Genomic DNA, 13254 nt, shown 5'->3' on the forward strand with positions numbered 1-13254 from the left:
AAGACTTAATCCCTGTAGCGTGTTGGTCTTCCAACGTTACATTTGAGCCGCTTAACAATACCGTTCGCTCCAACATAGACCTTGTCCTCAAGGTCTGTGGGTTTGCTGTGTTTGACAACGGGGGAATGTGAGGTAGTTGTGGTCCAAAGATGGGAAGCATTGGTTATTGGGGAAACCACACGGGTTGGGGCCAGCTAGGAAGGAGTGAGCGTGGGGCTTGGTGCTAGGATTGTGTTAGTGTGGACACTGCTCGAGGAAGAGATGGACAGACTAGATGAGATGGTAGGTTGAGCGTGTGAAACACGCTGCTGGTGGGGCAGCTCTCGCAGAGAAAAGTCAGCATGGGAAAGGGAAGTTGGAATGGTGGGATCCAGCCGAGTAGAAAAAGATGGAGAGCCTGCCTTGGGTGACGTGATAGCACAAGGGTTGTGCTTGGAATGGACGGTGGAGATTGTGCTGCTGAGGACTTTGGGAGACTTGAATTTATCCAACGGAGGGGAAGTTGGACCGTTGAGAAGGGGGTGAGCTGGAGCGCAAAGGAGGAATTAAAGTAGAAGAAGTAAGTACTTCAAGGGAACTAGTTGGCTTATGCTCTTGGAAAAATGAAACATGTGAGAGCTCTTCAGAGAGGTTGTGCTCTAAGTCCTTGGGTAGGGAAACAAAATAGGTTTTTGGGTTTTATCCATGGTAAGATTTGAGCAGAGAAACATGAACAATCGGATGCATCTTAGAATCTGGTGGTAAGCGTAACTCATAACAATAGCTCCTATACGACAAAGAACAGCGAAAGGACCGACGTAGCGCTTGGACAGCTCGTGAGAAAGACGTTTGGCCACCGATTGTTGCCGATATGGTTGAAGCTTCAGCAAAACTAAGTCTCCAGGTTTGTATTCATAATCATGTCGCCCCCTATTGGCTTGATCTGTCATACGTTGTTGGTATGCTTAAGAATGTCTTTTAACTGAAGCAGGAGGGCAGAGCGCATGTGGAGAGTGGTGTCTATAACCTCAATGGTCGCTGAGCCTGGAATATAGTCAATGATGGCTAGTGGGGTCTGCCATAAAGGGCCTGAAAGGGAGTCATGTTGATGGAGGAATGATAAGCGGCGTTGTGCCAAAACTCTGCAAGGTGCAAAAATTTGAACCAACGCTTGGGATAATCACCCACAAAACAGTGGATGTAGGCTTCCAAACTGCGATTGACAACTTCCGTTTGTCCGTCCGACTCAGGGTGATATGCAAAGCTATACTGTAACTTGGCACCTTGGAGGCGAAAGAGCTCTTTCCAAAAAGAGTGAAGGAATAAGGGGTCACAATCGGAGACAATGGACTTGGGAATACCATGCAAGCGACAGATTTCAGTAGAGAAACGAGTGGTCAGATTGGGGGCAGTGAACTTGCTAGGAAGGCCCAGAAAGTGGATGTACTTGGTGAGACGATCACAGATGACCCAGATGGTGGAGTGACCAAAGGAAGGAGGAAGATGGGTGATGAAATCCATGAATAAGTTTTTCTAAACTCGTCGTGGAACTAGTAAGGGTTGCAATAATCCGACTTTCTTTGTGTCACATATTTATTTTGTTGACAAATCAAGCATTTTTTAACAAACTGTTTTGTATCTTTAAACATGTTGGGCCAATAGAATGAGGTGGCTAGGCAGGAGAGTGTAGGCTTGACACCAGAGTGGCCAGCAGAAGGTGTGTCGTGAAATTCACTAAGGAGAGTGTTGCAGATCAGCCAAATCAGGTACATACAAACTCCCTTTGTGATAAAGAAGGCCATGTGCAAAATAGAAATCAGTGGGAGTCCCAGAGTCTTGAAACTGTTTGAGTAATGCCTGGCCTTGTGGCACGTGTGTAGAAATGTTGAAGCTGCTGGACCAGACAAGGAACAGGGATGGAAATTGCACAAAAGAGCAGGGTGTTATCATTAGGGGTATCAACCACCTGGCAGCGAGAGAGAGCACCAGTAACACGATTTGAGCACCCAGGTCGGTAATGAATTTCAAAACTAAAGCCTTGTAATTTGGTTGCCCATTTTTGCTGTTCAGGAGTTTGGAAAACTTGGGACATTAGACTTTTCAAACTCTGTTGATCGGTTATGATATGGAAATGCCTCCCTATTAAGTATTGATACCAGTTTTTGACCGCCTCTATGACAGCATACATCTCTCTAACATAAACGGAGGAAGCTTGGAGACGAGGACCCATTTTCTTACTAAAAAAAGCGATGGGATGACCGCCTTGAGAGAGAACAACACCAACAGCCACAGCAGAGGCATCAGTTTCAACCTGGAAAAGCTGGGAGAAATCGGGTAATGCGAGGACGAGTAGAGTTGTCATTGTTTCTTTTAATTTTTTTAAGGCCACAGAAGCTTCTATAGTCCATTTAAATTCGGATGACTGTAATAAATCTGTGAGAGGGGCAACATGAGTAGCATAGTGATGAACAAAATGACAATAAAATCCAGTGAGGCCATGGAAGCTGCGAAGTTGTGTTAACGAGCACAATTGAGGCCAGTCCATGATGGCTTGGACCTTTTCTGGGTCTGGGACCACCCCTTAGCTAAATATCACATGGCCCAAATAACCAATAGAGGAGACAGCGAATTCACATTTGGTTAACAACAAATTGATTAGAACAAAGTAGGTCTAAAACAAGGCGTAAATGAGTTAAATGATCAGAAAAATTAGGGCTTTAAATTAAAATGTCATAAAAAAAACAAGAACAAATCGACGTAGGTAAGGACGCAGAAGATCGTTCATGGCATATTGAAATGTGGAAGGAGCATTCGTTAAGCCAAAGGGCATAACCAAAATCTCGTAGTATCCATCAAAAGTGTGAAAAGCAGTCTTGTGAGTGTCTTGGGATGCTACTCTGATTTGGTGAAACCCAGATCTTAACTCAAGTTTAGAAAAGATTGTAGTGAATCCTAGTTCGTCCAGTAGCTCATCGATAGTTGCAATTAGAAAACAATCCTTAACAGTGATGGCATTTAGGGCTCTTTAGTTAACACAAAACCGTCAAGAGCCATCTTTCTTTTTAGCTAGGAGAACAGGAGAAGAGAAGGGGCTTTTGCTAGGGACTATGATGCCCTCGCGTAGCATATCCTGAATAATGTTGGTCATAACTTCCTTTTGGGAATGAGGATAACGGTCAGGGTGAACTTTAATAAGCGGGGTATTGGGTAAAAGAGGAATGTGGTGGTCGTGGGGTCGAAGTGGGGGAAGGCCATGTGGGGGAGGGGTTAAAACAGTGGGGTAGAGTTGAAGAAGTTGTTGAATTGCAGTGGGTAGGTTGGAGGGGGACGAAGGAAGGCTAGGGGAAGGGTTGGGAATCTAAGTTAATGGGTAAAATTTGCAAAAAGTGTAATAAGGAGATCACATTTGTGTGGACTAATTGGCAAAATTAAAGGTAGGATATAGGTGAAGAAAGGGATGTGTTTTGGCCTGTGAGGGTGATGTGTGTATCATTATGGGTGAAGGAAATATTAGGGATGGCGAAATCGGCTGCCAATGGTCCAAGAGAACGAAGCCAATCAACTCCCAAAACAATATCTGCACCTTTTATTGGAAGTAGATAGAAGTGTAAGGAAAACAAATGGCCCTATAAGGAAATAGGGACATTCTCACAGCGCTCTGTACAAGAAATGCGATCACCGTTACCCACTATTATGGAGAAAGAAGTGGTAAGAATGGAAAGGATTGTCAAATGAGAAGCAATTCGTGGTTGTAAAATATTATGGGAATTGCCAGAATCAATTAGAACAACAACTGGCAGGCCAGCAATGATGTCTTTAAAGCGCAAAGTCTTAGGAGAGGGAAGGCCAGAAAGGGCATGGGGTAAGAGCTGGAAATGGAAGGAGTCAAAATCAAGGAGAAGGGTAGTAGAATCCTATTCAAACTCAACATTGTCAATTGGTAGTTTACTATTATCATCAACCAGAATGAGAAATGTGCGTTTATTAGCACAACGATGGCCTGTAATAAATCATTCATCGCAATAAAAACATAAGCCTTGGGCGTGTCGTTCTTGTATTTAGGTTTGAAAGAGTCATCTAATGGGTGGTGGGGGTAGGAGTGGTGGGTGGTGGGCGTTGAGTTTGGGAAGTGGATGGAGAGAAACGGGAAAAACAAGGCTTAGAATCCTTGAATCTAGCTTCAACCAATTTAGCAAGGCCAATTGCATGAGTGATAGAATGAGGTTGAAGTATTGCAGTTTCTCGCTGAATCTTTGGAGTTAAACCCGAAATAAAGCAATTAAGGATCATATTCGGTGTCAACCCATAAACTCTGTTGCACAAACGTTCAAAAGCCACTTGATAATCAACAACAAAACCAGTCTGTCGTAACTTAAATAATTCGGCTTGGTGATTTTCAAATGCTGATGGACCAAAACGCACCTCCAAAGCTCTTGTAAAAGTAAACCAGTCTAGAAATTGATGATTATAATACATCCATTGAAACCACGTCAAGGCATCTCCTCTCATGTAAAAAGCAGTCAAGGGCAACCGTTGATCTAATGGAATTTGGTAAAATTGAAAAAATTGATCTGCTTTAAATAACCAACCTAAGGAGTCTGTTCCATCAAAAGCATCCAGCTGTAATTTAGGTAACTTATAATGTGCCTGAGCATTAAGTGGCGAGACTGTTTGGAAAGGGAGGTGTAAATGTGGGAGGTGGAAAGGGGTAGGGCAAGGTATTGGTAGAGAAGTGGGTCAGAGAGGGTAGGGATGTGAATATTGGGAATTGTAATGATAGGGTCTATGGGGTTCAGTAAAGTTGGAAGGGGCATAGAGAATTGGTGGTATAGGAGACGAAATGGAATGGGTGGTAGGCAGGAGGAAAATGGGTGTAGAAGTAAATGAAGAAGGAGAATGTACCTCATATTAGGATGGGGAAGTAGGTAGACGGTGCAAGAGGTTGGCAAGGATAGTGGTGACTCCAGCATGTCTAGAATCCATGATGGCCCAAGGTGTCCTAACTCTACAGTGAGAGCAACCATGGTAGGTGCTGGAGAAGGGTCTTAATAGGATGTAGGGGGTAGTTGGTTTAGGAGGCATGGAGTAAGGTCAATGAAAGCAGCAATTGTTACGAGAATTGATAGGGTATATTAATGGAGGCTGTTGTTCACACTAGGAAGCATTAAGAATACTAGGGTTCTACAATACAAAACAAAAATATATTGAATACTTCTTTCTTGAATTTTAAAAATAACAAATGACAATATATATAGTGCTCATGGATATGAGCCTAACATATGGCACCAGATAATAAAACTAAAATTGAAGCTAAAAATAAAAGGTACAACTGGTTGTTGCATGGGCTAACTATTGGCCCACTTCAAGTCTCAGTCCTTGTAGCGTGTTGGTCTTCCAACGTTACGTTTGGGCTGCTTAACATAAATAATATTATACAAATGCTCAAGCACCAGACATTAAACCAGCGGCATTGAACTGCAGTCTCAATTTCAACAGATAACAAATAATATGTTGTCACTCACAACTCTGTTTTATATGGATGGTTGAACTAACAATAATGAAAACAATTATAATAGCATCCTGGCTAGTTGCTACTGGCTAGTCTCAGGATCACTGTAATTTAGTACTTTTGAAAACTTCTAACGCATTGCATCTTTTCCCTCATCTTGCATTTATACTTCATCAAGACGTGTCTAATATCTACCATGATAGAACCTTGAAATTTTGCCCCAACTGACTATGGACTATTCAATCTTCTAGAATTTAATAACCGTAAAATAAATATCACTCAGAATTAGAGCAAAACTCAACTAGACAAATCTAATTGATCAATGGAAAGAAAATGATGAATAGATAGCAGCTCTTAAAAAAATAAATTCCAAACCAATTGGACGACCATTTTAGAAAAATATATATAATCCACATTTTCTGTTCATAATTATTTTTTGTCACAGTCAAGTTCCTCCAAGCTGTGCCATATATGCATAGCCCAAAAGAAGGATCAATGAAAAAAACAGTCAAAAGCAATTCTCCCTTACCCCTGTACATTCTTAGTTTTAAATCTGAAAGCAGTATGCACTGAGCACTGTGTAAGCACTCACTTGACAACTTATAGGATGGACTTGGAAGTTGGAATCAGCTGCTTCTCAACTGTGTGCTTGTTCCATCTCATGCAGCGAATGCACACGTCACCTAATTCAGGTAATCAATATCAATATTCATAACAGCTCAATAAGTACCACATATACAGCATATTTTGTTCTTTGAGTAAAACAAAGTTGCCACTTCACCATTAGCCTTTTGAAAATCATTGTCAGAACTTTGATAAATTTGCAGATGGCAACTTCTGTATCCGTCCAACTTCTTCTGTAAACAACCATAAACTGAGGTGCTGACACTTAACAGAAATTTATAGATTAGGTGGAAGAAGCTATTTGCAAATTTTTTAAGATTCCAGGAGTTACTTGCCTAAACTAGAAGTTCAGGCATATGTTATATGCACTTTTCCCCAAAACTTGGCTCTCTTAATGTAATATCATCCCTACAATGTCACCCTGAGGGTGTTTTCAAAACTTACACGAGTTACATCGAATCTTACGAGGATGATGCCATGCATGATGGTCACTTGCATCACACATGGCCATTTGAAGTTATTAAGAAGCAATACAAATAAATACCAAGTCAGTGCATAAAATAAACACCAAACTTCCAATATAATTTAGGTCCAAACATTGTTTTAAGTTGTATATTATTAAAAATAAGGCATCAGAGTGATAACTCACAGGATAGAATTGGATAATAAATTTCTAAAAATTAGAGCAGTATTAATAAATACAGAAACTTAATAGTTATTAGCAGTGAGATGAAATCAATTTCCATAATTAAGCCTGATATGGGTTGCATATTTCACACCATACTATACAACAGTCCACCTTTTGGTATTTATTGTGGAGTATTGTCATTGGCAAATTATACTTGATCTGTGTTTATAATTTATAAATTATGGTAATAGACAGACAAAGTAAAACCCCAATGAAAAAAGGCCATTAGCCACCCATGTATTGTGTGTTCAATGCAAGAACAGAAAGAAAATCAGTTAAAAATATACCATAAAAAATTGCTACCTAATGACAAATTGACAACACGGAAAGATTCTGGTAATTTTCAACAATATTGGCAATTATCTACCAGGAGCACAAAATGCTACCAAAAGCAAATGTGTCAAGGACTTTTTGGTGATCAATAGCATATAACAAGTCTAAACAATTCAATGTTGAGTCTATTTGAAAATTCATACCAATAGACCATGTTGAAAATTTATTTTTCACTGAGCTGGGCATGTTTACAGACTATAAATTTATGGAATTATCTTTATATATTGTGTAAATTGAATCTCCAGCTAGTTGTAACAAATAGGAGAAAAACCAAGACAGATCAAGATTAAAAGGTCTCTTTTTTCTTCGTCTGCAGCTGTATTCATAAACAACATGCCACAACCCCTCTGCAAGTAATTTCCTCCAATCTGCCTGACTTTGCACATGTAACTTACCGGTTTATCAGATTCTCAGCTATACTAGCTTAACACACGACCACTCTTCAACTGCAGATGTGTCAGTATAATTTACATATATACGAGTAGAAAATGTTCCAATCATTTGAGAGAATGGAATGTTGACGTCTACTGTTCCCTTCAAGTTTTCCTGTAGAATTTTCAATTTTTCATGCATTTTAGGCCTACAGTGCTTTTAGTCCCAAAAGTTCTGATATTACAGAATGCATCCCATATGTCACTATATTTGTGATACACAAAAATGTGCAAAGAACTTTTGTCAGTGAAATTTTAAACAAATGCATCAAAATGGTTCAACTAATACAGGGAGAAATTATGACTCCTTAAACAGAGATAATGAAACTAATGAAACATCAAATGTATAGGATACCTCAATAAGCATTCATTAAAAAAATGACTCTGTACATTAAATTAATAAAACAGTGAAATGTCAAAATTTATAAATCTCATTTTATTGAAAATAACAATTACAGTCACCAAATTAACTTGCACTTAAAAAGTAGTGTAAGTTACAAATCTACACCAAAAAAACTAGGAAACCAAAACACTACTTGGGTATTGGTGAATTTTGAAATCAGGGAGTTCAACCATAAAACTGGAATGATCAGGGTAATTTCAATAGATGTTAATGTGTTATTGATAGTAAATTTAAATCAATCCTCCGATTCTAAAAATACATACAGAGCAACCCTGCAGCTCTTATACATGTCACAGTTTCTTGATCCTGATCCAGCTACACAACACAGTATCCCTGCAAAACTTTCCTTGTTTTCTTTCTCATTGGCTGTAAAGCAAACAAAAGCCTTGAGATCTCTAGAATGGCAAATACAGCCAACAGCAATGCTAAAACATACAACAATGCAACCAATCGTGGGTTTGATTTGAAAGTACCCTTGGTTAGCAGAAAATTTAGAGATAAGACAAATTGAAGCTCAAAACCAATATTTTATCTCGAAAGGGCTAGAAGTATCTATTTGCGACCATCTTGTTTGTACTGGCACAGAGAACAAGACAAGGTGCACCAATGATCACCATTCACCAACCATTGCTGAGCCATCAGAACTAGATGCATAAGAAGACAAATTTTCATGGGTTATTCCTCAAATGATTTCATGGATATTTTCTCCAACAGCAGTGGCCAATCTTCTCCAAGTTGCCGTGGATTTAGCTCCATGGCAACTCTAAAATCATGCAAAGAAACTGAGCAAGGCGGTCTGTGCTCAGGCACAGGTTCTGCTGATCCACCAGTACTCTGAACATGTAAATGATTACTTGGCCACATACCATTGATGATCTTACCCTGTATCTGCTGTTTGGGGGCAGGGGGCTTCCTTGGCTCATTTGTAGATCTAGCTCCAACTAATTCAACACAAGACCTGATCAACCGTTTCAAGTACACATCCAACATATTATTCAACATATTGGCACATTCCATAGAAACACCTCCAAGACCTTGTACTGTAGCAATCTGCTCCATGCGTCTTCGCAGAGTATCTGTATCAGACAACCTACCACTGTCACAATAACTATCAAAATCACCAGCATTACCCACTGGCAATGCTTTGCGGGCTCCCCCTACACTTGCTGAGCAGTAAGGAATCCCAAGTGGTGCCATCAAGGGACTTCTAGAGAAACCCAGGCGGTTTAACTGATCTACCTCTTCCCCATCTTCAACAATTGACCTTCCAGCTGGCCCTTTACCGTGCATTCTTGGTTTATCTGCAGGTCGATGAATATAATCTCCTCTTTCACTCTCAGGTAGCTCAGCAACAGCTTGAAGATGCTGTGTCGGTCTCTGATAATCACATGGAGTAAGAATTCCATTCTCCATATCGACCTTACTACCACTGTCTTCTGTACCCATTGATTGGTGAGAAACAGAATCAACCTTCCCATTTGGTCCGAGAGGGCTTGGTCTATCTCTCAGCTTCCGATCCCGTATTCCAGACCTAACCTTACCTGGGGATGCCGGCAAAACCCCATTTGACCAAATGTGGGCCTTTTGATTTTGGGAGCTGGCAACACTCTGTTCATGCCCGTCTTCTCTACCAGGAGATATGTCTGTACCATGTTCACCAGACTTTGGAGGACCTGATGGCAGGATTGGTGGTGGGGTCTTGGCTTCGCAGGCATTCTTCAAAATTGACTTTATAAAATGGTTGTGCAATTGAAGATTCTCCCTCCCAAGTACTCGAAAACACAACCTATCAAATTCAGTCTTGCTCAGTTTCTGACTCAGAAACCTGTTCAAGTAATAAAAGTACCGCTTTGACTTATCCGCTCCAAGCTTCTTTACTATTTGTGCTCTCAATTCACCCAAATCAATTCTTGAGCTCTGCTGGGGTTGCATTTCTCACGAGGCAAATTCATACAACGCCCAACAAATCAGAAAAATGACCCACCCACCAATAACCCCAATTAGAGCCAAATTACAGCTATTTCCGTTTCCAAAGAACACTAAACTTCCCCTCCCCCATATCTGCTTATTACAAATCAACTAACTACAATCCCTGCATATGTCAACAGCCAGATGCATGAATGATATACTAATAACAGAGTAACCCACAAAGAAACTTCCAATTCTGAACAAGAACAGGTTACCCTTATGCCCAAAACAGAACAAAATCAGCAACCAATAGAACAGACAATGCAAAGCCAAATCCCATCTTCCCAACACTCAAACCCTAGAGATCAAACCGCAACGGAACTCCCCAACTCCGAGACCGAAATTCCGAAAATCAAACTAAAATTCGTTGAATTGAATAGCATATCAAAACCCTAAGTTTGAATCACCAAACCAGGGTCCTAAACACCATGGTTGTGTCGAAAAACCACGAAGCGAACATTACATCACTGCACCCATTTAAACCCCATTGTTTCACCAAATTCTTAAGCTTCGAACTTCAATTTTCAAAATTCGAAGTAGAGGGAAAGAGATCAGTGAGTTGGACAAAACTGAGTTACGAAAAAAAAAAACACGAAAATTCAAAATTGCAATGGAAAGAAGCACAATGAAGAAGAAGAAAGACTAAAGGTAGCAAGTGTTTGAGGAAAAAACAAAGGACTTGGGCATTGATTGAACTCTGACCTTCGCAAAGTTCACGAATTGGTCACAAATCTCGAACCTCACTCACTGGGTTTCAATCTTCCAAGCTTCGTCTTTGCCTCTCTCTCTTCCTTTTTTTTTTCTTTTTTCTTTTTTTTTTCCTTTTTCTCTCGAATTTATTTTAATTTAATTTTTCTTTTCTTTGGTTATTTTATATTGAGCTCTGCTCTTCGTAGCTCGATCGTTGCTAATACTATTGTTGCTTTCTTTCCCTCTTTTGTTTCCTTGTTTTTTTTACCCGTCTTTCTCGGTATCTCTCACCATGTCATACCCCTTCCCTATATTAAAAAAATACAATTATTTACATTTTGGTTAAGTAAAAGTGGAAATTTATTCATTGAATTTTAAAAACCATTTTTCTAGTCATTTGATATTTATTGAAGTTTTCCGATTTTAGTATAGTACACCCCTGTTCTAGTTCAAGGACCTTTTTTTTTATATTTATTTATCTATTGAGGGGAATGTACGGTTTATTTAGCATGAGTTTTAAAAGTAATTGATGTTATGATTTGAGATATTTAAAATATAGAAAATTTCATGCTATAAAGATATTGTCTAATTGGATTTGAATTTACGATTGACCTTGGCTGCTGGATTAGAAGTTAATTTTTATAAGGGATATTTTATTAGCATTAACATTGGAGTAAGTGAATAAAACAGAATGGCTCAAATTTTAAATTTTATTAGTATTAACATTGCCAATTCTCAATTTTTAAAACAGAGTTGCCAATTAGAAGTTTAAAAATGTGACTCTACTTAAAATAAAATTGAATGTGCAGTCACTGGCATAACAGAAAAAGAAGATCCAAATCCGTAAAATTTGCATAATCAAAATTACTGTAAAGTTTGGAAGATGACATGAGCAAGTCTTTATAGAAGATCTTATGGTTTGTTATGGCTACTAAGAAAATGACGTCCTTCATGCAGAAGGCAACGTTGTAATGAAATCCCGTCAATAATTAATCTATTCAATTGAGGAAGTCTTACTAGATTGACTATTTGTGTCATTTTAATAGCTTCATAAATATAACATTGGATTAGATTATATTCTCTTACCACATTTATTATAATATTTGGCTGAATCGTGAACTGTTACGGGTGGCCTCAACAAGGGTAGCCTTCCCCAAAGGATCATTTCCTTATTCACTTTAACATAGTTAAGAACAATAAGAGTTAAAATACACAGAACACTGTTTGGATTGTTTTTAGTTTGGTCTGTGTTTGGTATTTAGGATTGAGGTGGTTTTTAATGCACTGTTAAATGTACATTTTGGATATTAAAACCTTGTCTTTGGTTGAAGGAGCAAACATGCCTTTCTTTGAATGTGTCATGTATCATTTTCTTTTCTTTAGAGTTGGAAATTAAAGACACTTATATATTAATAATAATTACTCATAACTAGAGATTACCCCTTCCACTTTAAATTAACAATATTATGTACCAACAGTATTTTTTTCAATTAAAATTCAATAAATATAGTATTATTTGTGCGGAGAACATTTATAAATCTTAATTATTTTTACAAATCCATTGGTAACGATGTATAGATATACATACATATATATAATTTTTTTAGTGTTATTTAATCTTAAATTAAATATAATGTTATTCTTTTTAGTATGTGTTTTTGAAGAATTGAAACATCACAGGCTTGATGTACCGAGTTATCTTTAGACATTATTATTAACTTTTTTGGTAGTTCCTAATCGTAAATTTGATAAGTTATCCTTATGAAACATTCATGTTAAACTTATGACAATTAAAAAGGGTTTGTAGGTTGCGTGGAGTGAGATTGCATGGTGTATTTTGTTTCTCATATTATAAGGAGGCTATGTCTTTAATCTAAGGAGATGCTTCAAATTTTCACAAACATCACCCCATTATTTGCACCATCAAGTTCCTTGTATATAGTGGGAATCATCTAATGAAGTATGATGTGGCATGACAATCCATTGTTAATTGATACTTCAACGTTGCTCAATGTAGATACTAGTTTTTTGTTATGTTGTTTTTTATTTTAACAAAAAGGTACATTTATTACATCATTAATCTATTTGAAAAACAAAACAAAAACTGTATACGACATGCACCTGATATTCCAAATGTTTGAAAAAAAAAAAAAAATACAAATGACATTAAAAAGTTTCCTAATTTTATATTTCTACTATACATTTTATCTTTCTCGTTCTACCTTCTTCATAATGAATAATAATAAGAAAAATCCTTAAAAAAACTTATCAACATTTTTGCTTAGAGTTTTGAGACTAGATAGCATATGCGTGTCACGCGTAAAATTTCATCAACTACTTATGTTGTTAAAAATTTAATGATTGACTATTTAAACTAAGAATATGACAAAAAATTTTAATTTTTGCATAATCTTGAAATTTTTTAAAAAGGAAGGGTAATAACCATGGTCCAGGATGTGTTTGGATAAGTTGCTTGGGTTATGTTTAGTTTAAATTGTTAATCTCAAAATTTACGATTTATTTTAAATTATTATAAAATGAAAAAATATTTTTTTGAAAGTTATCCTATGAAAAAGATTGACGAATTAAAAATCAGGCGATAAAAAATTTGGCCCAAAAAATTACAGAG

The 13254-nt window shown here is 37.8% G+C and overlaps 1 protein-coding gene across 1 annotated transcript; it reads right to left on the reverse strand.

The window, feature by feature from the left end:
• Positions 1–7987: 7987 nt before the first annotated feature.
• LOC113865274 lies at positions 7988–10793 on the reverse strand. Its single transcript, XM_027499715.1, has one exon. It carries the CDS (start codon positions 9897–9899, stop codon positions 8643–8645), a length of 1257 nt encoding a protein of 418 aa, XP_027355516.1. The 5' UTR covers positions 9900–10793; the 3' UTR covers positions 7988–8642.
• Between the last annotated feature and the right edge of the window lie 2461 nt (positions 10794–13254).

Source organism: Abrus precatorius, unplaced genomic scaffold, assembly GCF_003935025.1.
Source record: "Abrus precatorius isolate BTA unplaced genomic scaffold, Abrus_2018 Scaffold4, whole genome shotgun sequence".
NCBI classification, from domain to species: domain Eukaryota; kingdom Viridiplantae; phylum Streptophyta; class Magnoliopsida; order Fabales; family Fabaceae; genus Abrus; species Abrus precatorius.